Source organism: Balaenoptera borealis, assembly GCF_965194805.1.
Source record: "Balaenoptera borealis genome assembly, chromosome: 2".
Classification (NCBI taxonomy): domain Eukaryota; kingdom Metazoa; phylum Chordata; class Mammalia; order Artiodactyla; family Balaenopteridae; genus Balaenoptera; species Balaenoptera borealis.
The window spans coordinates 170,875,096-170,902,913 of NC_138867.1; the positions used below are offsets into that span (position 1 = coordinate 170,875,096).

The following is a 27,818-nucleotide window of genomic DNA, read 5'->3' on the forward strand; positions in this document are numbered from 1 at the left end:
AACATGGAGGAACCTCAAAAACATTATGCTTAGTGAAGAAGCCAGATTGAAAATGTCATGTATAGGTTTCCTTTATATGAAACAATCAGAATTGATAAATCCAGAGACAGAAAGCAGATTAGTGGTTGTCAGGAGACTGGGGAGGAGGAGTGGGAAGTGACTATTGATGGGTAAGGAGTTTCCTTTAAGGGTGAGGGAAATGTCTTGGAACCAGTTATAGGTGATGGTTGCACAACTTTGTGAGTGTACCAAATGCCACGGCATTGTCTGCTTTAAAATGGTTAATGGCCCATTTTGTTACTTGAATTTTACCTCTTAGGAAAAAAAACAAAACTGTTGAGCTTAGAAACCACTTTTTCAGTAGTGCCAAGTATTTATTATCTCACTTAATTCTGATAACCAACTCTGTGAGAATGGATAGATTGCCCCATACCCCACCATATTCATATTGTCCCCCAAACTCAATTCCTATTTCATATATATATCTAAGTATATGCTCAACCACAGTGTTGTGTTTTTTTTTAACTTTATTTATTTATTTATTTATGGCTGTGTTGGGTCTTCGTTTCTGTGCGAGGGCTTTCTCTAGTTGCGGCAAGCGGGGGCCACTCTTCATCGCGGTGCGCGGGCCTCTCACTATCGTGGCCTCTCTTGTTGCGGAGCACAGGCTCCAGACGCGCAGGCTCAGCAGTTGTGGCTCACGGGCATAGTCGCTCCGCGGCATGTGGGATCTTCCCAGACCAGGGCTCGAACCCGTGTCCCCTGCGTTGGCAGGCAGATTCTCAACCACTGCGCCACCAGGGAAGCCCCACATAGTGTTTTTGAGAGGAGGTACATACCAACTAAACCTCATAGGCCTCACAGTGTTGTTATACAAGATAAAGGAAGTGGCCCAATGCTAAAAGGCTCTTCTACTCTGTTAGTGCTAAAATTCTACTTCAACTCTACTGTGCCTGTCTAATCACTACCGGCTGCACTTCTGGTGAGCAAGGATCACTTTCAGCAGTAGAAGTGATTTCTTTATGGCCCAAAGTCTAAGTGAAGAGGATTTACTAATACTGATTATATACTCTTGAATGAGCACTTTGCTCATTACATTGTATTGTTTCCCCTTTAGCAACTGTAGTATTTCATAAAAACCCAAAGAAATCACACAGGTCCACCATATTACCAAAAGTTGAAACTAGGTTGCCATTCCTAAGATTTTTTTGCTAGCCAGTAGCAGAGATTACCAAATTCTCTAAACCTGTTTTTAAATAATAAAGGTGCTCTATGGAAAGTTGACGGCCATTGGTGTCTCATGGACCTGTGTATTGACCTCGGTAGTCCCACATCTTTAATGCGGGGCCCTAAAAGTTACTTAACGTTCCTCTCAGGTTTCTCCCCTACAGATGGGAAATAACCAATATTAGTTTGCAATGAGGAAGCTTGCAACTTATTCCTGTCATCTAAGGACTATTAGGGCACCCCTTTGTGCAGCCTGAGTAATGACTCCCCATCTTGGGGAATGAGGAAGGTCCTGGTTTAACCTAAGTTTAGGAATAAAATGATTCATGTCATTTCACACGGGGTGGGGGGGTGAGGGTGGTGGTGAAAGAACTTAATTGAAATTCAGATTCAGTGGCAAGCCTTGTATTAATTTTACAAGAAAAGCAAGGGAATTCCCTAGTGGTCCAGTGGTTAAGACTCTGCACCTCCACTCCTGAGGGCGCAGGTTCAATCCCTGGTTGGGGAACACAGATCCCGCGTGCTGTGGCCAAAAAGAAGAAGGAAAAAAAAAAAAAAAGAAGCAGTTTCATAGTTTTGTTATCCTTTTTCAGGCTACTGGTGGTCAGTGCCACCATTTTGGCCTCAAGAGAAAAAGCTTCAAAGGGCATGCATAACCTGTGACTAAGCCACATCTGTGCAGTAAAAGGAACGATGTTTAGAAAAGATTCATAGGCACCGGTTTCTTCTTACTAAGCAGTTTATTTGTTTTTAGTTCTAACATTGACTTTTTCATAAATATTCATCTCACATCTCCAATAAGGCTCCTTGAGAGCAGTGCCCATATCTAATTTTTATCATGAATTAGCACCTGGTACACAACAGATGCTCATCAAGTATTCTACTACCTCTTTCCTAACAATTTCCCACTGGCCAATGCTTCCCCAAATGTGACAGTTCAAAGGTTTATAGGAAAACAGACCCAGCAGTATCATTTCAAAAGGGAGGTATCTTTCAATTCTTTTGATTATATGAAAGTATAACTGTTGCTTACTACCCTTTAACACATGCTGGCTTTTCTTTCTTACAGATTCAGAAACTTCCAAAGCAACAGTATTTATCTAAAATAAAATGTTTATTCATTTTCCACGGATAGTATCTATGTATGGCAATTTATACTGGTTTTCCCTTCATGAGACATCAAATTTTCTTTTTAAATATATTTAAGTAGAAGTAACTCAATTTAAAGAAAAACAAAACCGAAAAAACCCTGAAGTAATGCAGAGGTGGAACACAAATGAGGTAAAACATGGTAAAGGTGACTCACCAAGGACTAAAGATTGGGAAACAATGCCCTAGGCAAAGTGTTCCCATTCTTGAGGGGTAAGTAGGTATGCTTCCAATGGTGCAGGTGTGTCAGATTCATCAGGCCTTTGAGAGTTCACTGACGTGACAGGATCAACATAACATGTTATCAAGATTCTGCTATATCTTGTGAAGGAGGACCACATACCATACAGTGTACCACAAAAGCAGAGATCAAAAACTGAAGCCAAAGCAAATTCTTGAAACTTAAAAAAAAATCCTTTATAAAGCAAGATATATCCTAGTACTGAACTGCTCCCAGACCAAAAAATAATAAGGGGGGCGGGGGTTGGTGGTTGCGGTGGTGCATTCAGCCACTGGCTGTATTTAACAAGCAAAGTGTCACCAAAATCTACTTATCCAACTTTTATTATTCCAACTACAGTGTAAAGAGAGATGTCACAGCCGCTTGTGGGAATGTACAACTTCTGCAGCCTTCAAACCAAGGCAGAAAGCCACGCAACTCTGTAAGACAAGCCTGTGAGGTACACTTTTCTGAAGGAAATGGCTGGGTCTCTTCACTAAAATAGTATTCCAGCATCATATACCCTAGTACTGCTTATAAACCAAAGAAGAAAGAACAATGCATTATATAACACATCCCCTGAAACAGGGAAAGGAGGATCATTCTGTGGGAATAGCATCTTTGGACTCCGCATCAGTTTGTTCCACTTCGGCTTCTGCAGCAGCTTGGACAGGAGCAGTGATTGTCAAGGTGCTTTCCGACTCTGCTGTCAGGGTTTCCACTTCACCTCCAGCCTCAGCAGCTTCACCTCCAGCCTCTGCTTCAGTGTTGCCCTTCTCAGGTGCCATTCCACAGGGTGCCTCCGCTTCCAGCAGCTCTCCAGGGTGGGGACCACTAGTGGTCTCAGCTGTGTCCGTAGGGCCTTCCACTTCCGCCAGCATTTCACTACTTTCCGGAGTAGGTGCTCCTTCCCCATCTACTGCCCTCACTGCTGCCGTAATCACCTCAGCTAAGACCTCGGCAGCTACCTCCTCCGGTGTCTCTTCCTTATCCTCACCTCCTAAATTGTCATCTCCTTCTATTTCTGGATCAACAGCTTCACTGGTGAAAGGATCTTCACCCTGGCCAAGAAGAGGAAACACAGGTTAGTGCAGTCTAAAGAACTGTCCAAATGAGAGATTGAGGCTCAGGTTGCTGGGAGTTTATCTTTTTATAATGGGCAGAGTCAACAAGAGAAACCTTTTAAATCACACCAGGTGAGTCAATCCTACAACTGCTCAGAGCCTACAGATTCAGAAAAGACATCTCAGAAAAGCTTCACCGGTACTATTTTGCACTTATTATTCAAGCATGTAATGGTGAGGAAAGGTTTAAAAAGACCTAGGTTTTCTTAAGCCAATTAAAGAAAAAAAAAAAAAGCCTCATTTTAACAGGAAGTTAAGGCTCTTTCTTAAGTTTCGATTAAGCACTCAGCCCAGGCATGAAGGTTATCCCCATTTTACAGAGAAGGATATGAGACTTAAAGATCGGAACTTGCCAGGTCACACAGCTATTAAACTTCAGTCAGGATTCAATCCAAGTGTGCCTCTCTCAGAAGCTGAATTTCTCATAAGCATATGCTAAAACTATGTCTAGTTTAGAAAAAGTAAACTAAACATTATCACTAGCAGATTAGAAAACGTGTTTTAAAATACGCTGTTTAGAGAGTTCCCCGATGGCCTAGTGGTTAGGATTCTGGGCTTTCACTGCCATGGCCTGGGTTCAATCCCTGGTGGGGGAACTGAGATCCCGCAAGCCGCAAGGTGGGACCCAAAACAAAAACAAAGACCCTTATTTAGAAGCTTGAGTCTACAGCTGACTCCAGAAACTTTAAGTCTGTTTAAGCCACAAAGTAAACACTGATCAGTTATAGTTCTTAAACCGGTTATTTAGATTCTATCCCTTTATGGTTGAAATGAACTGTCAAACACTGAAGCAGTTAATAACTAAGAGGAGGGCAAACACATCCTAGTCAGGTTATGCTGAATCTTAATTCCCAGCCCCAAATGCTGAAGTCATGGAGCTGAGCACTTAGCAAAATGTGCTTCCCAAGGAGGAACCAGAGACTCTTCCAACCAGACTCCTCTCTAGGGTACCCTCCCCTCTTTGGGATTTTTTATTACTCTGCTCCTGTTACTCCGTAGTATGGCACCACTGGCTCTTCCCCTCCCCCTCGTTCCCCATCTCATTGTTGGTTGTCTCTGCCCGCAAAACCTTGTTTTAGCTTCTACCTGGACAATTATCATTTACTTTGGTTTGTTGTTTTGTTTTGAAGCATCTCACCAGCGTTTTGCTTGGTATTTTATGGATAGTCAGGGTTTCTCATGGTGAGAGTCAGCACCATCGCACAGATTAATCAAGTAGGACCAAATTCCAGAGTTCCCAGGCAAGCAGTGAGTCTCAGGAAATGCGCAGTTGTGGAATCCCAAGCCCGATACATTCCAACATCTCTCAATTCTTCAAAAGACTCAGAAATGCCAAATACTGCACTCTGGATATAATTCCAAACCCACAGAGTTAGTTCATCCTCCATCTCAAAAGCTTTTCCCATCTACTGGACTCCTAAGCACAAACCTTGAGGTACTTTTCCAGCATCTTCACAATATGTCTGTTGTTCAAAACACTCTTAGCCACATGAAGACTTGTTTTCTTGAACTGTTCAGCAGCCAACTACAAAGAGAATCAAACATGGGCTTTTAAAAATGGCGTGCATAGAGGAGCATGAGAACAAATCAGCCTGGCTACACTGAGTTGCTCTGAGATTAGTCCTATGCAGAGAGACAACTAACATCTTTCTTCACTATGGTAAGTCCCCAAATGCTAGGCTCCAATAATGAAAGAAAGGCGGCACTGGAGAGGCACCAGAACTGAGACTGTGAAATAGTGTAGAAAAGTCTGATAATCTCAAAAGACAAAAGCACAGGCACACGACTGATGTATACTATGTGCACAAGCAAGGATGAAATAAGAACATTTACAGATCAGAAGCTATGTGGACTCAGTAGGGGAAAAGGGCAAGCTTTTTCTTTTCAGTTTTTTGAGTTTTATTGACTTTACAAGTAAATTCTAGAGCAAAAGTCTGAATGCTGCAACCATCTGACTGTTCTAGAGCTTGACACATTCATATGATAATCCCATATTTGTACAGTGGTTTTTGGCTGATCTTTAATAATACCAGGAGACGGGTGGGCAGGTAGCTTCAATTTGGTAGTCAGGTAAACCAACGACAGATAGAGATGCTCAACCAGGGCTTGGCGAGCTACAGCCCGCAGACCAAACGTGGCCACACCCATTCCTTTACTTATGGCCTGTGGCTGCTTTTGCCCATCAGCAGCAGACTTGAGGCGTCAGGCAGGCATGAGGCAGAGACCTGATGGCTTGCAAAGCTGAAAATATTTACAATTTGACCCTTTATTAAAAAAAAAAAAAAAAAATTGCCAATGCCTTGAGCTAAACATTTAGCCTCAGGCCCCATCAGCTAATAAGGATCAAACCAGTCCTTAGTCCTGGGTCCCCTAAGCCATTCTGCTCTGAGTGGCCCTCAGCCTCAGCTTATAAGAAATCCAGTTTTTCAGCAACTGGGGAATTTACCCGTGTGGTTTACAGAGAACATTCTCAACCCAGGAGAACTGCAGCTACTGGATTTAGTCACTCTTAAGCAACACATTTTTCACACATTTTTCTCACATTTTAATAGAAACTGGGGTGCATTTTACAACCACTTGATGAAATGATGGGACTTGATGGTATATGGCAAAAGCCCCTAAAGATGTTAGCTTCCCCATAAGAGACAGAAAGTTCTGAACCCCTCCCACTGGCAGCCAGGACTGCCTGCCCCACCCAGCATCAGGGGGGCACTCACCCGGCGGTTGTGATTGTGGTCGACAGAGTGCAGGTGCCGCTGGAGGAGCTGGGGCTGCGCAGGGATCAGCATGTCACAAGCCAGGCAGTGAGCAGCCTCTATTTTCTTGAAGAAGTGCTCCTGGCCAATCCCTGTTGACAAAACCCAAGTCTTGTGGGATTTGGGACAGCATGCAAGTGATGCTTTCTTCCCACTTACTCCCCATCAAGGCCCACATTTTCTCCCTGTAGCCCCTCTCTAAGGATTCAGTTAGGACAGAATCTGAGACCGGCATCACCTGCCCTCCAGAAGGAGTATGGAGACAGACAAATGGCCTCTACACCTGGCAACTTTATACTTAACTTTTCTCATTCTTCTGGTCCTTTCTCTTCATACAAAGAGAAAAAAACATCAGAGTGCTTAATGTCACTCCAATAAGCTGCCTGTAGAGGTGTCATCTACATTAGGCCACACTTGAAGGCTTCTTTCCCCTGCTAAGTGCCCCTCCCACTTGTCTTCACGTCACATTCTCAACCACCCCGAGCTGGGCTCTGTGATTTGGAATAGCACACACCCCAGGATCACAACTCACCTTTGAAAGGATCTGGTTTTGGTTTTGTGCTTTCCTTCTCCATCAACTCCTGACGCCGCTTCTCAATTTTCTTATTCCTGTTTACAATGTATTCCTAGAGAGGTTGTGAGATGGCACCAAATGAAATGAGGAGAGGGTGACACATGTGGATATTTTTCAACTGCACCAGAGGCAGCCCCCCAAGGGCGACTGCCAAGCCCATGGGGGGCAGTGACAGCCTTATCTCAGCTGCTCCAAGGAAGGGAAGACAGCTATCAGGGCAGGTCCATGGGCAGAATTAGTGGGAACTACAATGACGGGAGCTCTCAGTTGTCCCTCTGACCTGGGGACTTGTACACTGTTATTCTGGAAAAAGAAATCTTGACCAAGTTTAGGCCTCTTATTTCCCTTCCCTTCTCTGTGAGGGATCTGACACTTGCAGGATCACTGGGAAATGCCGTGATGGAGGCCAAGCGTGATTTACCTGGAGGAACTCCACCGTCTTGTCGGGCAATTTGGTACTTATAAACCGCAGTGTCTCTTTGTGAAATTTGCTTTGCAGATGCTTCTGGATTTCTTCATCTTCGAAGCTACGAAACTTGCACACGGAACAGGCAAACTGAATCCTGGAGAAGGAAGACAAAAAGAAAAGCAGTGATGCACAGATAACCAACTCATCTCTGCTTAGAAGTGAAATGGAAATGGGAAAGCAATTTCTGAATTAAGTCTTCTGACTTCTCACAGGGTGTCAGAGTAGCAGTTAACCCCAAGTTTCCCCACCTTAAGAATGAGAGTACAACCTTGCAAGTATTTCAGGAAAATGATTCACGTAGCACTTTAATACCTTACCACTCTTTTTGGTCCAAAGGCTCACGAGAGAACAGCCAAAGGTGGAGACTTTTCAGAACTGTGAACTCCCTAAGTCTCCAGCCCACTGCTCTGGGGGCCTAGTACCTAACTTCATAGCTTCTCAGATGTTTCCTTCTGCAGCCACTCAGAAGATACAAGGCAACCCCATTTAATACAACGGAGGAATTCCCGAAGACCTCACACAAATTCAGAACTCACATAACCCAAGATCAATTCTCCAATGGGACTCAACGTAAAGACATCACAATCAAGTTCTATGAATGAAAACTGAGGTTTCTTGTGTGCTTTCAAAATCTCACCAAATGCATGCATGCTGTATGGCAAGGGGAGAGCACGCTACAGACCCCCAAACCCCCACGGTGGGGTGCTGCTTCCCTCAGCTCTGCTCCATTTGGGGTGTAATAGCACAGGTCCTGGGGCACTCAGGAGTCCTCCTCTGCCAACTCAAGAGATCTGCTGGCCCCCAAAGCCTGCCTTCTGCTCTCTGGACAAGTGCCACAAGACACTCTTGCCTTTGCAGATACCCCCAAAAGCGGAGTGAAGAGGGAAATCTCCCAGGCCCTATGTGCAGGACTATCAGGAAGCTACCAAGGAAATACAGGGTTCCTACTTCCCTGCTGCATCTTTACCTCCCCCATGATAATTTCTCCCAGTTTCTTTGAGGATCTTCAGTCACTAGGGCAGTCTAAAGATTCCTTTAAAAAAGTCATCTCATACACACTCCATAGACAGAGTGCGGGCCACCTCAGAAGGTGAGAGGCCCTGAAATATGGGGTGGTTAGTTTTTATAGGCTGGGTAATTTCATAGGCTAATGAGTGGGAGGATTATTCCAAGTATTTTGGGGAAGGGGTGGAGATTTCTAGGAATTGGGTCCCTGCCCACTTTTTGGCCTTTTATGGTCGGCCTCAGAACCGTTATGGCACCTGTGGGTGTGTCATTTAGCATATGCCAGAGTATTACAATGAGCATATAATGAGGCTCAAGGTCCGCTGGAAGTTGAATCTTCTGCCATCTTGGACCTAGTTGGTTCTAAACAGTTTATGTTGTGTCCTCAATGGCTATGTCATTCTTTTAAAGGTTGTGCCCTTTCTGTCTCATGTCCTCTTGTTTTCTCCATGGAGACTGTTTTAGACCTGCCTCTCCCACCGAACCTCTGACACTCACTCTCAGCCCATCTCTCCTTCACAGTGAAAATAATGCCATAAAACAGAACCCCTCAACTTCCTTCCATACCCCTCACTCTGTCCTGCTTCCAGGCACATCCCCTCACTCCCTCACCTTGCTTTCCTGCCAGAGTGGAGAAGGTCCCATCACCCTGCCGTCTGAGGCTGGTTCTCATTCTTGGTGGGGTCTGCCAGTGTGGTTGTGCAGGGCGGGCACTGCACAAGGGTGCTTAGCCAAGGTGCCAGGAGGAACTGAAATCCAACCCACCTTAGCTTTCCAAGTCCTACCCCCTGGCAAGAGATGCCCAGACATGCGTGCCCTTTCTAACTCATCCACCCAGAGTGGCCCATTTTTCAAATATGAACAGAAGTATCTTATAGGCAAGTAGGAATCCTGGCCCCAAGCTCAAAATTTCAGACACCTCTGCTTTTTCAGAGCCCTTTCTCATTCGGTTACCTCTTTATTAGCCTCTCCTTCTCTACCAAGTTCTACTGTCAGTTCACAGCTGTCGTGGCAGAAGACAACATTAAAGAAAATTGGCCAACAATTTAAAAAAAAAAAAAAAAAAGTCATCTCAGTTCCCATGTGGCATAAAAACAGATCTAATATAGCTGTCATTTTATTCATCTGTTTAAAAACAAGGATTTCAATGAATTCTGTTAACACTTGGAACTCCTACTTTTCAGTTCCTGGCTTTCCAGCCTCTACTGTTAGCTCTTTTGCTAAGCATTTCTTTGCACAGGGAAACCACTACCCCCATTTAAGCCTCAAGGGCAAGGGTTCCCTTTCAAGTCATCAATCAAGAGAGCCCCCAGCTGGGAATGTGAGGGCCACACAGACCCACCAGCAAGAATAAGATTCAGTGTGTTTCCCAAGTTTTGACTCCCATCGACCTGACTAGGATTTCCTGACATACACCTGGAGTCAGATGATCAAACCAGGCCCCGCCTGCATTGTGGAGCGATGACAGATGAGCTCAGGGGAGTCTTGACAGTGCTCACCTCCCACCTCGCCTGCCTCCTCACCTGTCAGCTGCTCGGTCTCTCATCCTGTCTCTCCTCCTTTGCTTCTCCCTCCTCTTCTTCACTTCATCATCCTCATCGTCCCTCTCTCCTGCAACAGAAAAGTCCCTTCGAGACACTCTGAGGAGCTTGCAGAGGAGCTGAGCACCAGGGCCTTGATGGGGCCCACAGTTCGGCCACCATACCCCATGCCCTGCCACGGCCTCCACACATGGCGGGGGCAGGACACCCTGAGGTACCAAAGGGCTGTCAAAGGCTCCCAACAGGGGTGGCCTTTGATGAGAACCCTCAGTAGTTCGCAGGGGAGTCACCTCACTCCCCCCATGGTCTGATAAGGCTGGCATGGGCCAGGGACATGGCCCGCCCATCCTACTCACACCATGGCCCACCTGCTCTCTCTGTCCTTCCCTATCTTGTTTTTCTAATCCAGCACCCTACGATTGGGTCTTCTCCCAATGTTACTTAAGGAGAGAGAGAAGCAATTCTTCCCAGATAAAGAGGCAGCAGCTGGAAGGCCTCAGAAAATAAAGCAAGCCACTCTACTGCCCTCCGTCCCACCTCTAGGTGGACCATGACAACTGTCCCACTGGCCTCCCCTCTGAACTAGGGCCTCAGCAGGTCTGACAATCCCTGGTGGCCCGAACTCTATCTTCCACTCACAAAAACCGTCAATCTAGGGCTTTCCCAGGAATATGTGGGAAGCAATCCCAGAAATAAAAATGTGAAGAGACCAACTGGTCCTCCGTCCATCCCGTGGGGCCAGTGTGGGAGCTCCTCTGAGAGCTGTGCAGCCCAGAGTCCCAGCATGAGGCGAGGCCAGGCCAGGTCACCGCGGCTCAGGGCCAGGGCCAGACACTGAAAAAACGTTGGATAAGCATCTGAACTGTAACCCCTACCCCTGATGCCAGTCACGAGACTGTCCCACGAAGATGGCGACCGGCGTGCGCTGCTCAGAAGCCTCTCAAAAGGGCGTGTGGGATTTTTGGCAAGAGGTCACTGCCTGAAACTATTACTGCTGTTTAATAGCAAAGTCATCCCGGGTAGGTAGCAGGACCTGCGCGCAATAAACACGTCACCTTTGCTTTAGCATTTACCCCGCTGCATGAGCTGCTAAATGCTCTGTGTGGTCCCATGCTATAAACGTAACTGCCTCAATAAATAGGGCAGGAGGACCTCAGAGGGTTGGCTAAACCTGAACATATAAGAGAAGGAGCATCTAAGCCAGGGGCCTTCAGAATTTATGGGAGCAGAGTCACACAGGAGCCAGCCTGTGATTCTTAGGGGAAACCAGCTATGGACAGACCCATGGGAACAGGAAAAGAAACAAGCGGCTGCTTCTCCACATCCCCCTAAAGGGCTTAACACTGTTGTGTTCTTGCTGCTTATTTTGGTCTCTTAGGTTTCCCTCGCTCAAACTGGTGAGACCTGCTGAGCAGTGACTGCCTCTGGAGGATCTGGACCTGAGTGTGCCCGACAGTCCCCCCACCACCTTCCCGAGCTCCCCACCCAGGCAGGTGTCTGAACTCTGCCCCATGCCGTGCCAGTGTCCCCACCATAGAGGCTGAGAGCATGGCCCTGGCCTGGCAAGCAAGGGAACTGTGGACAGAATGAAGCCCGGGAGAAAACAGTACAGGGACCTGCATTGGCCAAGGGGGGAGCAGAGAAGACAAGCTGGAGGGCGCCTTTTCTTTTCTCTCTTGCATTTCTGAGACTCTCCCTTCCCTACCACTGCGGGCTATTGCACACACCCAGAGATGAGTTTCCCTCTGCCTCCGCAGCCTGCACTGAGTGAGGCAAACAGACCTGTTTCCAGCAAGTGTTGCTCCAAACACCGAGGCAAAGCCTCGGGGTGACTGGCATGGCCAAGGCCCACCTTGCAGCCATGGCCCCTCTTCTGCCCTGAGCCGCAAGCCCCTCCACCCAGGCCCTGGGCTTGCTCAGAAACCCAGCCCGCCTGGGCATTAGGCGGTGAGTGCAAGGTAGCTGGGCAGACACAGGAAAGCTCAAAGGGATGCTGGGTGATGCCTACCTCTCTGCCTCCCGGAGTCGAAGAATTCGTCCTCCTAAAAAGGCACAAAGTCAGACTGTGAGGTGGAATTTCTAGAACTCTCCACAACCAGCCCAGCACCCTGCCACCACCTGGTGGTCGCTGTGTCACCAGGAACACGGCCAAAATGTGTCAGGACAAGTCCCAGGGCCATGGGATGGAGCCTGAGTGTCCTGTCACTAGTCCCGGTTGCCTTCTGAGATTCTGTGATGATCACTAACTTGCTTTTTTATTAAAGACACAGTCCAGCTTTTAGTTCTTCCTAAAGCTAAAGAACTACCTCTGGCAAGTGCACAGTTCTGCACATGGGAAGACCAAGAGCCCATCCATCAACTGTGTTAAGCAACCCCAATTTGTAGGAAGCTAGTCCCTGCACTCTTTAATGAAAATGGGCTTTATGAAGTTTCCCAGCTACTTGTTTACGTTATAACAAGCCAGGTATAGATAAAAGTGACTCATCTAACTGAAAATTGAAACTGAGGCTATTCCTTAGACATTAAGCTAAAGATTAAATCAGCAATCAGCAGATATGCAGAGATTTTCAGACTCAAGATCTAAGCAACCTAGACATGGAACAAGCAAGACCCTCAGAAAAGTTGAAAATTCACTGTATCCTGCCCCTTCCTCCCCTTCCCCAAACTCGTCTAACCATCAGAAGCACCTGGATGAAGCCTTCATACACCCAGATTTCCAGGCCCTACCCCAGACCTGGATCAGAATTTGCAGGAGGTGGCGAAGGCTTGCTCCCCAGGTGCTTGTGCATGGTCCTGGCTAAGAGCCAGCCTTCAACACCCATCTCCCATGACTGCTTTTGAGAGCTGAATGACAAGGATGCAGCTCAGCACCAGCACAGAGCTGGCAGCAAAGGAGTCTTCGGTGCTTGTTTGAAAGCCCCAGCCTGCACAGCCACTGCAGTTACCACGTGTATAGCTAGACACATCACTGCGAGGACACAGGTATGGCTGGGGAGAGGGCTGGGAAGGTCTTCAAGCAAAGAAGGACTGCTGCAAGTGGAAAACTCTTAGAAACCTAGCTGCAAATCTGATTATTAAATCTACTCATGAGGTAGAGTTGAATATACCACAGCAGCTGTTTCTGCCTCTTTGTAAGGAAGACACTAAAGTAAGGAAAAAATCCCACACTAGAGACACTGGAGGTTGATCAGTAAAGGCGAACTTACACCCCTGAATTCTTCATCTCCTGACCGGAAGTCACCAGCTCCATCATCTACCAAACACAAAGGAATAGGTAAAGTCAGCACCTCAGCAGCTGGCCCACTCCCTGTTTTCACCTCCCAAACTCACTGTCCAGAGTGACTGCGCTTGTCCTGACTACAGTGGGGACTGGGGGAGTGCGGGTGACACACACCGCCCTTGAGCTCCTGTGTGTCCCCTGTCCAGACAAGCAGGCAGAACACCAAGCATGCAACTGACTCATCTTATACACAGCTGGGCCTACTGGCCCCAGGGCATACCGTTTTCAGAAAAATCTCCTTCACTGTCAGCCCGGGCTTGTTTGGTGTCTGGCTCATCGTAAATCTGCAACTGCTTCCGTTTCCTGCCCAAGCTATCTGGGCCGCAGCGATCAAACTCTCTCCGCCTAGGCTACAGACAAAAGCATATTCCAATGCGTTGCTTACTCGGACGGTTAACATACCCCAGAGAAATGAAGAACAAAGAGGTTGTAAGATCAGAGAACAAGGACAGAAAAGGTCTTTTCAGAAAGCAAAGAAATACAACATGGTTCGACCCCCCCCACCCCGACCCCAACCAAAACACAAAAATTTTATGCTGAAAGAACCCAGACACAAAAAGCCAAGTATTATACGATTGCATTCATATGAAACGTCCAGAAGAAACAAATCTACAGAGACAGAAAGTACATTAGTGGCTGCCAGGGGCTGGGGGAGAGAACGGGGAATGACTGCTAATAACAGAGGTTTCTTTCTGGGATGATGGAAACGCTCTAAAATTACGTGGTGGTGAAGGATGCACAATTCTGTACGTTTTTACTAAAAGTTGAACTGCATTTTAAAATGAGTGAATCTTACAGACAAAGCTATTAAAAAAGAAAAGCAAATAAGGCAGATGAGAACTTGGCAAGGGCGTACCCGATCTCTCATCCGGGTCTGTGACCGGCCACATCCGTAGGGCATAGAGCTGTCATAACCACCTGCCCCCTGCATGCCCATCATGCCAAAGTCAGGGGCCATGGACTGGGAGAAGAGGGAAGGTGGAGGCCTGCTGGCGGAGGGGCCTCCCAGGCCCCGCCCACCCACATAGTTCATTTCCGTCCATGGAGCAGAAAGAGGCTCAGAAGAGGCTGCAGGTGGCATGAAGGGGTCACTGCGCATAAAGGTGCCGGGGTTGCTCCGGTCCTGGAAGCGGCCCTGGCCTCGGCCCCGCATGAAGTCATCGAGGGAGCCCCGCTCACGGGCTGGGTCCCGGCAGTCACTGTACTGACCACCAAAGCCACCATTGCGGTCAGGCCCCAGGTCAAAGTCATAGTCGTAGCTGTAGCTGGGGCGGTAGGGATTGTGCTCAGGCAGGCAAGGCCTGGAATCATAGGACTCGAACGACTGGAAGCGGAAGGAGCTGCAAAGAAAGCAAAACCCATCACCACACTGTCTGGGCACAACCTCAACGCCTCCTGCAAAGCTGACTTCCCTACATTCAGAACAGCAAAGCCAAACCACCACGCATCCCTCCTAAGTGCTCAGAAAATAAAACAGACCAAAATCCCTTTCAAACACTGTTGAAAAGGGGCATGAAGCCCTGGCCACAGGAATGGGGAGAGTCTGCTAGGCGCCTGATGCAGAAATAAGGAGTCTGGCATAGTTTAGCTAACAGTCATGCCCTAAGCCCCACCACTCAAGAAACCAGCAGGTCCTATTACATGCCTCGGCCCCAACAATGGCTCAATTTATCTATCCTACACTCAGGAGGGAGCTGGGGAAGAGCCCTCCCTGGAAGAGCAGGTGCCCACTCCCGTCCACACAAAGCTGGGCATGCGGGATCCCCCGGGAAGGGCTCAGGTCTATAATCACCTCTCCCGGTCCTGCATGCCCTCCCCATTGCCGCTGCTCCCGCCCCTGCCTCCTTCCTTGGACATCATGTCCAAACGCTGGTTGATCTTGGCAATGAGGGAGTCGGAATTGTCGGTGCACGGCTCTGGGCCATAAGAAGCCATATGCATGGCAGGGCCCCCAGGTGCCAGGCCATCACTGGCCTTGGTGGCCTCCCATGAGGCTGGGCCGTAGCTGTAGGTTGCTCCTGTGGTGACGCTGGTGTTCTGGGCACCATAATAATTGTAGTTTTCATAACCTGACAGAGAGAAGAAAAACTAAATCAGATCTCAGCAGCCACAAGGCCAGTCCATGGTGGACAAGTCTGGGGAGGAGCACCCACTGCCCACAGAGAAGGAAAAGGGTCACGGGTCCAAGTGCTTCTGGCATTACCCCAACACTGCACAAGTCATCTGCCAAGAGGCAGCAGGAGGAGGGCAGGGGCACGGCCTCAACTCTGAGCAGTGCGTTTTCTATACCAGATCCTAAGACTTGCTTCTCATCCAAAGCGAGAGAGCCCAGGAGGCAGCAGCTGGGACCACTGACGGACCCACCAAAGAGCTGCTGCTCCCAGAATACAACCACAACTCTCCCCACTCCCCATCTCCAGCAAGTTCCCCTGGAGGCCTGCCCCCCAGCCCTCCTCAACACCTCAGGCCCAGTCTGTTGAGCCTTCAGAACAGCTGTGAGCACATCTAGGAGGGGTGATGGGGACCCCTGCACCCCAGCCTCTCTAGGTAGCTGATCGGAGGCCCACTCACCCACCCACGGACCCCCCAGAAGGGCCTACCTTGCCAACTGGCCACACCAGTTCCATATGCACCTTAGAAGAAACAAAAACATACAAGAGTTTTGTTTGCAAAACAAAGGCATCTGAGACACATCCCCTCCCCCCACCACAGCCGGGACGCTGAAGGACAGTTGTCACCTCATCCACTATGCACAGGCCAGGGCTAAGGGTGGTTATGTCAGTGCTCCAGGAGGCACCCTTGGCTGCCCATTATGGCCAGGAAAGGCTGCAGTCCACTAGCTGTAAAACTCGTTTCCTACAGAGCACTCAGCGGAGCACAGTCAGGGCTTCTCTCCTAAGCAAGCCTCATCTCCTCCATTAGGGCAACAGAAAGGACACAGCAGCCTTTTTCCAGGAAGCTTGTCTGGCGTGGGCCACCAGCCAAGAGGCCGCCCAGGCCAGGTCCCTAGGTAGAGAGCCCTTCTAAAGTGCCAGTTCTCACCAGGAGCCAGAACTAAAGGCACCGCCAACAGCACAGAGAGTGCACTGGTGGAAAATCATGTCCCTAACTCAACTGAGCAAGGGGTCGTCATGTGCCTGAATAACACAGAAGACCTCCTCCTGGGAAACTCGGTGATGGGCAGAAAAGTCACCCTGCTTCCAGTGGTGCTAGGGCCAAGCTCCAGGCTCAGAAAACAAAGTAAACCCTTATCCCATCCCCTGGAACAGATGCTGGCAAAAAGGAGAAAACCTCGCCCACCAAAGAGCACATTCTGGTACTTCAAACACACTTAGCACCATGATATAGACTCACAAGCAGGGTCAGCAAACGGGCCAAATCTAGTCCATAGCCCAGTTTTTGTAGGGCCTGCAAGCTAAGAATGGGTTTTATGTTTTTAAATGGTCAGGGAAGAAAAAAAAACATAATCAAAAGAATACTTCATGACATACGAATTTTGACAAAAGACACATTATTTATACATTCGTCAAAACTCACAGAACTGTATAACAGAGTGAACGTTAATATAAACTCTAGGCTATAGTTAATAACAATACATCAACATTGGCTTATAAATTGTAACATATAAGGGAACTGTACTGGGGTGAAGGTAGGGGAACTGTATGGAATTCTATGTACTATCTGCTCAATCCTATAAATCTAAAGCTACTAAAAAATAAAGTCTATTAATTATAAAAATCTTTAGTTATACCCTCAGGTATTTACTTAGAATTAAACAACAAAAGTTGTTTAAAAAAAAGACTATTCCACAACACATGAAAATCATACGATATGCAAATTCCAGTGTCTTTAAATAAATATTATCGGCACACAGTTCTACCTACTTGTTTATAAACTGTCTATGGTGGCTTTTGCACTACAGAGACCATGTAGCCTGCAAAGCCCCCCAAAATTTACTCTCTGGTCCTTTACAAAAAAGGTTTCCTGGTCCCAGCTATGTCACGCTGGTGCTGGGGGGTGGGCAGCCCATGCCTCCCTGAAAAGCAGGTCCATCCCACTTACCCTGGGTGTTGGTAGGTCCAGCACTCCATGCCCCATAGCCTGTGAACAGAAGACCTGTGAGTTAGGGTCATATTTGTCATACCACAGAACAAGTGCCTCTGAGATGCTCTGAGGAACATAAAGGAATCTCCTTGAAGGAGTTCAGTGCCAGCCTTACAAGAAGGCAACACAACCACAACAATGTCTCCTTAAAAGTCACCCCACAGCTGGGTTTTGCATTATCACACTTCACCTGCCTGAGGTCAAAGCAGAAAAAAGAGGTGGATGGGCTTCCGGGACAGTTCTGTCCATTGCCTGATGAGGGACCTTGACCTAAGCCTCAACCCGCAGCTGAGGAAGACACAGAACCAGCCACCAGCTAGCTCATCATTAGGACACAGTCCCGCCCCGCACCCCTCCCCCCCCCTCCGCCAAGCAGCCATAAGTACCCCACAACTGAGAACAAACTTCAAAAATTTGGAGACAACACCTGTGCCTCTCTAGGCCTCGCTTCTGTGTGACCTTGAACCGTCCAATGCTCCGCTGGGCCTTGAAGTCCCAGGGCTTCAGCCTGGCCCTAAGGCATCAGACGGCATTCCCCTCTATGGTGGCTCCCTCTGCCCCTCCAGACAGTCCTATGATAGCATCTGTCTGGCCCCGCTTCATCTGTGTCCCTGGAGCCTGGCACAGAGCTGGGCACGGGCAACCATTCATACCTGTCAAATGACTTCACCTTTACAAAGCCTCCTCTCTCTCAAATACATCCTTTCTCTCCTACCAGGATACCCCAAACCACTGAGTGCCTACTGTATGCCGACACATGACGGGCACTCAGCACACATTAGCTGGTGACCCCGAATGCCATTCAGAGACGATGTGGGAGCTAAGGCTTAGAGATTAGGGGACTTGATCCGAAGTCACGATGCTGAAGATTACGATCTCCCCATGTCACACAGCTTTCCACATCTGTGCAGCAGAAAGGCGGAGTAGTAATTCTAACAGCAACTGACCAACTGTGGGGCACTGGTCTAACTAAGGGGCATGTGGTATTCACATAACCTCACAACAACCCTTGAGATAGGTACTACTTACTCTGTTGTACACAGAGGCTCCAGAGGATAAGTCACTTGCCCAAGAACATGGAGCTGAGGAGCAGAAGAACAATGACCTGGACCCAGATTGAGGTGCCTCCTATGGCCAAAGAGTAACTCTTAAGCCTCAACAAATCTTAGGAAATAACTCTAGATGGAAAAGCTACAGAAGGATTCAGGGAGGCCGCTGCATCTAAACCGAGTCTGAAAAGGTTTTTAGTAGGTAGGAAGATGGGCAGGGGGTGACCTCTCCAAACTAAGGGCATGCATAAAACAGGATTACTACTAGCTGAAAAATCTGGTAGGGAGGCAGGTAAAGAAGAGTGAGATCCAGTCACACTGCAGAAAAGACAGGAGTACCAGGTAGAGCCACAAGCACACCATGCACCTCAGGACCTCTCTGCTTCTCTGCAATTCCTGCTGCTAGCCTCCTGCTAATTCTGCCACCTTTCAAAACATGTGCCTTCGCTGCGGCAGCCAAGATCAGATCGCTTGCTTCTCGAACCTCATATACCTGAATAGGGATCCACGCCGGGTCAAGCCCAGCCCTGCATATTCCAACTGTTCCCTGCGGGCAAACGCGGCTTCCAGCAAAGAGCAAAGGCCTCCCAGGAGGCTCAGATTCCAAAGACTGAGAGCAGATCGCCCGAGAAGGTCCGTCCTGCCGCAGGCCCTGAAACCCAAGTGGGTAAGGGCACGTTCCCTCTCACACAACCCCTCTGGCGTCTCCAGGCCACCACAAAGGACTGCCTTAAGGAAAGCCCCCAATCTGTCACGACCCCAGAGCTCATCGGGTTTCCAAGCTTTGACCAAGATACCCCGCATGTGACCCTCAATGTGTCGTCCCAGATCTGCACGAGCTAGGTCCGCGGTAGGCGCCCAGTGAGGCTAACCACTGCAGAGGCCGCACTAGGCCCCGCTGCTCTGCACCGCGGGCCTGGCGGGGTCCAAACCTGCGCCGCCCAAACGGCTTCCGGGACCGGCGCCCCAGGTCACGTGTGCCGCGCGCAGGCCCCAGCCAAGCCCCGCAGGTCCCGGACAGGCCCGACGGCCCGGAAAGAGGCAGCGTTTCCGCCTCGGCCCCCGACCGAAGACCCCGCGCCCCACAGACTCGCGCCATAGCTCCGCCCCCCGGCGCCGCCATTTTGTGGCGTCTTCCAAAAGGGACAGCAAGCCTGCTAGCGGCAAGGATCCGCAGGGCCCGGCCCACCCCGCCGGGGTTAAGGAACCGAAACTGCCCCAACCGCCTGAGGCGCCCCCCGAAGCCCGCCGCAGCGTCGGCACGCCGAAATCAGCCAACTTCCTCAGGCCCTGTCGGCCAATCCGCACGCAGCGCCCTGGGAGCGACGGGGCCGAGATCCAATAAGCTGCGCGCGCGCGCCCCAGCCGCCTCGCCGCAGGGCCGGACTGCGGTAACCGCGCTCGGGTGTAGTCCCCGGCCCGCAGCCCTCTGCGCGGCGGCGGCCCTGCCGCCCGGGCACCACCTGCCGGTCCCACCCCGCACTGAGTCGCCCACACTAACCTCCATAGCCCTGCTCCATGTCTTCAGCTCGGCCCGCCAGCAGCTCCTTTTTCTAAGCTACCACAGGACGCATGCGCTCAACGCACTTCCCGCCGTCCTCTACTGGTAGACCAGACCCATGTGTCACCCCTTCCACGCGCTACCATTGGCTGGAGTTCACAGCTGGACCGCCCTTACCACCCCAGCTGGCCTTCCGGTTGTTGTGGATCGGTGTTCATAGCACCCTGGGAGTTTTGGTCCGGACGGCGGTGCCTCGCTGCTCGCAGGCGTATCCCTTCTTCTCCTCCCCGCCAGTGCGCAGGCGCAACCCACACTTCCCGGGCCCCACCCGCAGGCACACACAGCCCAGCGGCTAGTTCCCGATACCCGCCCACGGGGACCGCGCCGCACATAGACAAAACAGGAAGAGGTGAGATGGGAAGAAATTTATTAGACTCGGCTTCCAGCCTTGGCCACGCGGGCCCCGCCCGCCCCGGGCCCGGGTCATGGAGCGCCCCCGCCACCCTCCTCGTCGTCGTCATCAGCCTCCACGTCCAGGCCCGGGATGCCTCGGATCTGGCGCTCCAGCGCACCGCCCAGTAGGGGCACGGCCGCCTCCTCGTCCTCCTCGGGGGGCGGCGGTGGGGGTGGGGACGCGGCCCCGGGGGCCGGCTCCGGGGGCACTGGGGGCTGCGCCGGCGCGCCCTCTGCACCCTCCGCGACCCCTGCCGCTTCGACCAGCGCCCCCTCCTCCAGGGCACTGCCCTCGGCCTCCTCCTGTTCCTTCTCCTCCTCCGGGCTGTCGGTGAAAGGGTTCTCGCCCTGCGGAGAGGGGCGCGATACTGAAGAAAGGGAGGACCCGCGAGGCTGGGGACGGGGCCGGCATGCCAGGGGCGTGCAGCTCACCTTCAGATAGAGCTCCAGCTTCTTGCTGATTAGCTTGTTGTTGAGGATGCTGCGAGCCACCATGAGCGAGGACTTCTTAGACTGCTCCATCATGAGCTGCGGGCAAGGCAGGCAGGGCTGCAGAGGCTGCCCCAGGTATCCACAAGCCCCCCACCCCACCCCGCCGGATCGGGCAGAGAGCACTCACACCCGCGCACCTCTCCACCTCCACCTCGGGGCCCAGCACCGCCAATGACTACTACCAGATTGCGTAGTTCTGTAAGCGCACCCTTGGGTACAAGCGTGGGTCCACTCTACAAGCATGGAGTCACGACCCGATTTGATCTTTGCTCAAATGCTCCATCTTTACATACCATACTTACTGTATGTAACTGATTACAGACATGTCTTTACAGCTGTACTGCAGAAATCTGATTTGCTTACTTAAAAATTATAAGCAGTGAACAAATAAAAAAACCTACTAAAAACCAAATGTGCAACTCCTAACAAGGGGGCAAATGCCCTAAAATGCACGGAACTCTTTAGGATAAACAGGGAGGATATAAAAGCAGGAATACGAATGTCAAACAGTGTATTTTAGTGATACAAATCCTTTTAATCCATAGGATTCCCAGGAGGAAGAATTATACCCCCAAATGTAAAGGTTGAAAAAAGAGACACTTATACTCTGTTGGTGAGAGGCTCAACTGTTTATTTTCTGGAAATCAGTTTGATAGAATGTATCAAAAGTAAAAATTTCTCAGTAATTCCTTCCCGGAGTCTAGCCAAGTTTAAAATTGGAAACATGCATGCACACTGGTTGCAGTAGTGAAAAATTGGAAAGCACCTTAACGTTCTTCAGTGGGTAAGTGGTTAAGTAAATCAGACATTCAAAAGAACACCATGAGGTCCTTAAAGTAGGGCTCATCTCTCCCCTGGCATAAGAAAGATGTGTAACGGGACAGTGTGCATAGCATGCCAGAGCCTTTCCCTCTGGGAGGATTTATACCAAAATGCTACATGATTTTCTCGGTGGTGAGAATGAAGGCAACTCTTACTTACATCATTAATGCAAGTAATGGTAATGCAAGTATAAAGCCATAAACAGGAAAAACAGGTAAAGCTATTTTTGGAGGGGTGGGGAAGCTGATCTCCAGGACCTTTACTCTACCCTAGCCACTCTATTATCACATTTCAGAAAATCATCTCATTTTCTGTTTCTACTCCCTTTCCCCACCTTCATCTTTTTTTCCTTACATATTTTTCTCTACTACTTAGGGAAAATATTAATAGCCCTCATGCATGCTGAAAATGAAACAAATTAAAGATACACAGAAGAAAACTGCCTACATATTGGTTTGTCCTGGTGGGGAATAAAAGGGATAATTGGTTCCAGTCACAGGTGTAATTGTGGGTACTTTAAGGTTTGGTACACTTACAAGGCTGTAGTAGAAATAGATATCCCATGGATATTACACGTTAAACTATGTGTTATCTGTAGAACACCCAGCCTCAATGTGCACACCGCTGACTACAGCTACAGAAGCGTTCCTTTAGTTGTGACCCAATTTACTCTGGATAAGAGCAAAAACGGTTCACATTCCATTATTTATAAAGTTACCTGCTGTTTGCTTTCATTATTTTTGCTACACTCATTATATTTGCATTTAAATGTTTTAGGCAACTTAAGAACGAATGTACAAGATGCAGTAAAAATGAATTGCTTGGGCTTCCCTGGTGGCGCAGTGGTTAAGAATCCACCTGCCAATGCAGGGGACATGGGTTTGAGCCCTGGTCCGGGAAGATCCCACATGCCGCGGAGCAACTAAGCCCATGCACCCCAACTACTGAGCCTGCGCTCTAGAGCCCGTGAGCCACAACTACCGAAGCCCGCATGCCTAGAGCCTGTGCTCTGCAACAGAGAAGCCACCGCAATGAGAAGCCTGCACACTGCAACAAAGAGTAGCCGCAACCAGAGAAAGCCCGCATGCAGCAACGAAGACCCAACACAGCCAAAAATAAATAAATAAAAATAAAAAAGAATTGCTTGATATCCATTACTTCCTGTATATCAAGCACAGCAGTAAAACAAAAAACCCATATATTTAATTTTTTCTTAGTTTTTTTTTTTTTGCTTTTATGATTTTTTTTTGATGCTTGACTAACATGCACGTGCTGTAAAAATAGTTAACACGGAACTAACTTGAGATGATGGCTTTGTTTAATGTCTTAAGATATTTTCATGAACAATTCAAGCATAATTGTTAAGAACACGTGTATTAAGTTCATGTTAAGCGGAATAAAAGTTTTATGAACAGAAAAAAAAAAAAAGATGCACAATTAGGATACTATTCTCACTCGCCAATACATTATCCTCCTCCCTTTAGGTGCACAGATGGACACACCAGAATGTCTCCCAACTGAGGCACACTTACAATGTTTTCAGATTTTTGCTACAACAACCACATACCACATACTAGCAGACCTTATAAGAAATACCAAAGGAGGTTCTTCAAGCAGAAAGGAAGTGATCCCAGACAATAATGCAAATCCACATGAAAGAACAAGAAAGGTAATTATGTAATTACAAAAAACACTACAAATGCAATTTGTTTTCCTGTCTTCTCAACTGGTTTAAAAAGGAGTTGTATAAAACTATACATATATTTAAATATTAAAAATATATATAGTTCTAAATATATATAAATAATTGTATTGTTTGGCCTGTAACAGAGAAATGTAATATATTTGCCAATAATGGCACAAAGAAGGTTGGGGGAGTAAAACTGTATTGGGCTAATAAGGAAATGACTATAAATGGTAACTTCAATCCACAGGAAGAATTCAAATGAAGAGAACCAGTAATGAGCAATAAGAAGGCCAATATAGGGGCTTCCCTGGTGGCGCAGTGGTTGAGAGTCTGCCTGCCAATGCAGGGGACACGGGTTCGCGCCCTGGTCTGGGAGGATCCCACATGCCGCGGAGCGACTGGGCCCGTGACCCACAATTACTGAGCCTGCGCGTCTGGAGCCTGTGCTCCGCAACAAGAGAGGCCGCAATAGTGAGAGGCCCGCGCACCACGATGAAGAGTGGCCCCCGCTTGCCACAACTAGAGAAAGCCCTCGCACAAAAACGAAGACCCAACACAGCCATAAATAAAATAAATAAATAAAATTAAAAAAAAGAAAAAAATGCTCCCTATTAAAAAAAAAAAAAAAAAAGGCCAATATAACAAAAACTAGAAATATGTAACTGCTCTCCTTTCTTCTGTCAGCTTCCTTAAAAGACAAATTATATAAAGTAATAATTACATTGTATTACATTATTGGGTTTGTACCACATACAGATGTACTACTTTACATAACAAAAACCTCCTATGTAGAGAGGTACATAAGAGTAACTTAGTCTCACTGAAATTAAGTTATTGTATCTAAAGGAAAACTTAAAAAGTTAATATGTATAAGGTAAGGCCTAGAGAAACCACTAAGAAAATAATGCCCCAAAATGCAGTGCAAAAAAACCATTAAAGAAAATTAAATGTTATACTAAAGTAATACTTAATAAAAGAAAGCAGTAAAGCGTGAATAGAAGAACAATGTAAATCTAATAATATCAACAATAACGTTAAATGTGAAAGAATTAAACAATCCAGTCAAAAGGCAGAGACTGTCAAACTGGATAGAAAAACAAGATCAAATTATATGCTATTCATAGGAGATACACTTTAGATCCAATAGATTCAATAAATAGAAATGAAAAGGATGGGAGAAGATACACAATTATCAACCATAAGAAAAATGAACTGGCTATACTAATAGCAGACAAAATAGAGTGTTAAAACAAAAAATGGTACTAAGACAGAAAGGGACATTTTATAAGGATAAAGGGTCACTCCATCAGGAGGATATAACAATTATAAGTATAGATGCACCTAACAACAGAGCACCAAAATACATAAGACAAAAGTTGACAGAAATAAAGGGAGAAACAGACAATTCAACAATAGCTGGAGGGCTTCCCCGGTGGCGCAGTGGTTGAGAGTCTGCCTGCCAATGCAGGGGACACGGGTTCGAGCCCTGGTCTGGGAGGATCCCACATGCCGCGGAGCAACTGGGCCCGTGAGCCACAACTACTGAGCCTGCGCGTCTGGAGCCTGTGCTCTGCAATGAGAGGCCGTGACAGTGAGAGGCCCGCGCACCACGATGAAGATTGGCCCCCGCTCGCCACAACTGGAGAAAGCCTTCGCACAGAAACGAAGACCCAACACAGCCAAAAATAAATAAATTTAAAAAAAAACAACAAAACAATAGCTGGAGATATCAATATCCCACTGTCAATAATGCATAGAACAACTTGGCAGAAGATCAACAGGGAAATAAAAGGCTTGAACAACACTGTAAAACCAAACAAGCATAACAGGTATCTATAGAACACTCCACACAGCAAGAGCAGAAAATCATTCTTCTCAAATGCACAAGGCACAGCATAGGCCATACACTAGGCCATAGAACAAACTTCAGTAAATTAAAAGGACTGAAATAATAGAATGTGTGTTCTCTGACCACATTGAATAAAATTAGAAATCAGTAACAGAAAAGAATTTGGGAAATTCAGAAATATGTGAAAATTAAATGACACACTGCTGAATAACTAGTGGGTCTAAGAAAAAGAAATCAGAGGGAAATTAGAAAATAACTTGAGATGAGTGAAAATGAGGATGTGACATGCCAAAAGTTACGGGATACAGTGAAAGCAGTACTCAGAGAAAAAATTATAGCTATAAATGCCTACATTAAAATAGAAAAAACCCTAAGCAAGCAGAAGATTAGAGTAGAAATTAACGAAGCAGAGAACAGAAAAATAAGAGGAAAAAAAATCAATGAAGCCATAAGTTTGTTCTTTTTAAAGATCAACAAAATTAACAAACCTTAACAAGACTGACCAAGAAAAAAACAAGACTCAAATTACAGCAGTCAGAAATGAAAGAAGGGAACTACTGACATTACAGAAATAAAAAGGATTATAATGGAACAGTAGAAATAAAGTATGCTAATAAATTGGATAATAGATGAAACAGACATATTTTTAGAAAGACACAAACTACTGAAACTGACTCAAGAAGAAATAAAGGGAATTCCCTGGTGTTCCAGTGGTTAGGACCACTCAGCACCTTCACTGCCGGAGCCCAGGTTCAATCCCTGGCCCGGGAAGTAAGGTCCTGAAAGATGCGTGGCGCAGCCAAAGAAAGAAGAAGAAATAGAAAATCTAAATAGACCAATAACAAGTAAAGAAATAGAATTAGCAATGAAAAAAACAGCAGCTACCCACAAAGAAAAGCCCAGGTCCAGATGGCTTCAGGGGCAAATTCTACCAATTTAATACCAATTCTTCACATACTTCCAAACAACAGGAGGAAAAACTTCCCAACTCATTTTTTGAGGCCAGTATTAACTTTGATACCAAAACCAAAGACATCACAAAAAAACAAAGATGAATTATCTCTTATGAATACAGATGCAAAAATTCTCAACAAAACATCAGCAAAGCCAATCCAACAACATATAAAAAAATTATACACCATGACCAAGTAGGATTTTTCCCAGGAACACCAAGCGTGGCTTAACAACCCAAGTCAATGTAATATACCATACCAATAGAATAAAACACAAAAACCACATGAGCATCTCAATAAATGCAGAAAAAGCATTTGACAAAATCCAATACCCTTCCAGAATAAAAACACTCAACAAGATACGAATAGAAGGGAATTCAGCAACCAGATAAAGGGCACCTATGAAAAATCCACAGCTAACATCATACTTAATGGTCAAAGACCGATGCTTCCTCCCCTACCAAGATCAGGAACAAGAAGATACTTCTCTTCAAAATTGTGTTGGATGTTCTAGCCAGGGCAATTAAAGAAGAAAAAAAAAAAGAAAAACAGCATCCAGATTGGAAAGGAAGTAGTTAAACTATCTCTATTTGCAGATGACTGATCTTATATATAGAAAATGCTAAGGAATCCACTAAAAAAACTATTAGAATTAATAAACAACTTCAGTGAGGTTACAGGATAAAATATCAACATACAAAAATCAATTGTATTTTGATACACAAAGAACAACCCAGAAATGGAATTAAAGAACACAATTCCATTTATAATAGTATCAAAAGAATAAAATACTTAGGAATAAATTAAGAACCCCAAAAGTGCAAAACGTATACACTGGAAACTATAAAACACTGTTGAAAGAAATTAAAGAAGATCTAAATAAATGCAAAGACACCCCATATTTATAGATTGGAAGACTTAATACTGCTGAATACTCTTCAAATTGATATAGAAATTGAATATAGTCCTATCAGAATACCAGTTGGCTTCTTTGTAGAAACTGACATGCTGGTCCTAAAATTCTTGGAAGCTCAAGGAACAATCTTGATAAAAGAGGAACAAAAGTTGGAGGAGTCACACCTTCCGATTCTAAATCTTACTATGAAGCTACAGTGTGGTAATGGCATAAGAATAAATATAGAGAACAAAAGAATAAAGAGTCCAGAAATAAATCCATGTAGCTATGGTCAACTGACTTTTGACAAGGGTGCCATAGTCAAAATGGGAAAAAACAGTCACAGGGAAAAAATAGTTTCGTCTACAAATGGTGCTGGGACAACTGGAAAATCACATGGAATAGAATGAAGTTGAACCTTACCTTATACCATATACAAAAATTAACTAAAATGCATTAAAGATCCAAGTTATAGGAGCTGAAACTGTAAAATTCTTATCATAAGAAAACATAGGGGAGCTCCCCTGGTGGCGCAGGTTAAGAATCCGCCTGCCAATGCAGGGGACACAGGTTTGAGCCCTGGTCTGGGAAGATCCCACATGCCACGGAGCAACTAAGCCCGTGCGCCACTACTGAGCCTGTGCTCTAGAGCCCACGAGCCACAACTA

The 27,818-nt window shown here is 47.0% G+C and overlaps 2 protein-coding genes across 6 annotated transcripts in view; both read right to left on the reverse strand.

Annotated features, from left to right (window-relative positions):
- Positions 1–1,948: 1,948 nt before the first annotated feature.
- Positions 1,949–20,279, reverse strand: AKAP8 (A-kinase anchoring protein 8). Of its 5 annotated transcripts, XM_082382877.1 has the most exons (16): positions 18,992–19,246; positions 18,479–18,577; positions 17,408–17,446; positions 16,700–16,760; positions 15,946–15,978; positions 15,138–15,414; positions 14,202–14,685; positions 13,566–13,695; positions 13,272–13,318; positions 12,074–12,107; positions 10,048–10,135; positions 7,472–7,613; positions 7,009–7,102; positions 6,438–6,568; positions 5,150–5,245; positions 1,949–3,657 (listed from the first exon to the last, which is right to left on the reverse strand). In XM_082382877.1, the coding sequence occupies exons 3-16, from the start codon at positions 17,441–17,443 to the stop codon at positions 3,196–3,198; spliced, it is 2,115 nt and encodes a 704-aa protein (XP_082239003.1). In that variant the 5' UTR covers positions 17,444–17,446; positions 18,479–18,577; positions 18,992–19,246; the 3' UTR covers positions 1,949–3,195. The 5 variants fall into 5 exon arrangements, with proteins under 5 accessions (XP_082239003.1, XP_082239002.1, XP_082239004.1 ...); XM_082382876.1 differs by lacking the exons at positions 18,479–18,577; positions 18,992–19,246 and adding an exon at positions 20,000–20,279; XM_082382878.1 differs by lacking the exons at positions 18,479–18,577; positions 18,992–19,246 and adding an exon at positions 19,308–19,589.
- Positions 20,280–20,409: 130 nt separating this feature from the next.
- AKAP8L (A-kinase anchoring protein 8 like) overlaps positions 20,410–27,818 on the reverse strand; it is a 29,453-nt gene continuing 22,044 nt past the window's right edge. The window contains exons 14-15 of the mRNA XM_082382889.1: positions 20,885–20,980; positions 20,410–20,800 (exon numbers count right to left, since the gene is read on the reverse strand). Of these exons, the coding sequence (XP_082239015.1) occupies positions 20,483–20,800; positions 20,885–20,980 (414 nt within the window). The 3' untranslated portion in view covers positions 20,410–20,482. The remainder of the gene's footprint in view (positions 20,801–20,884; positions 20,981–27,818) is intronic.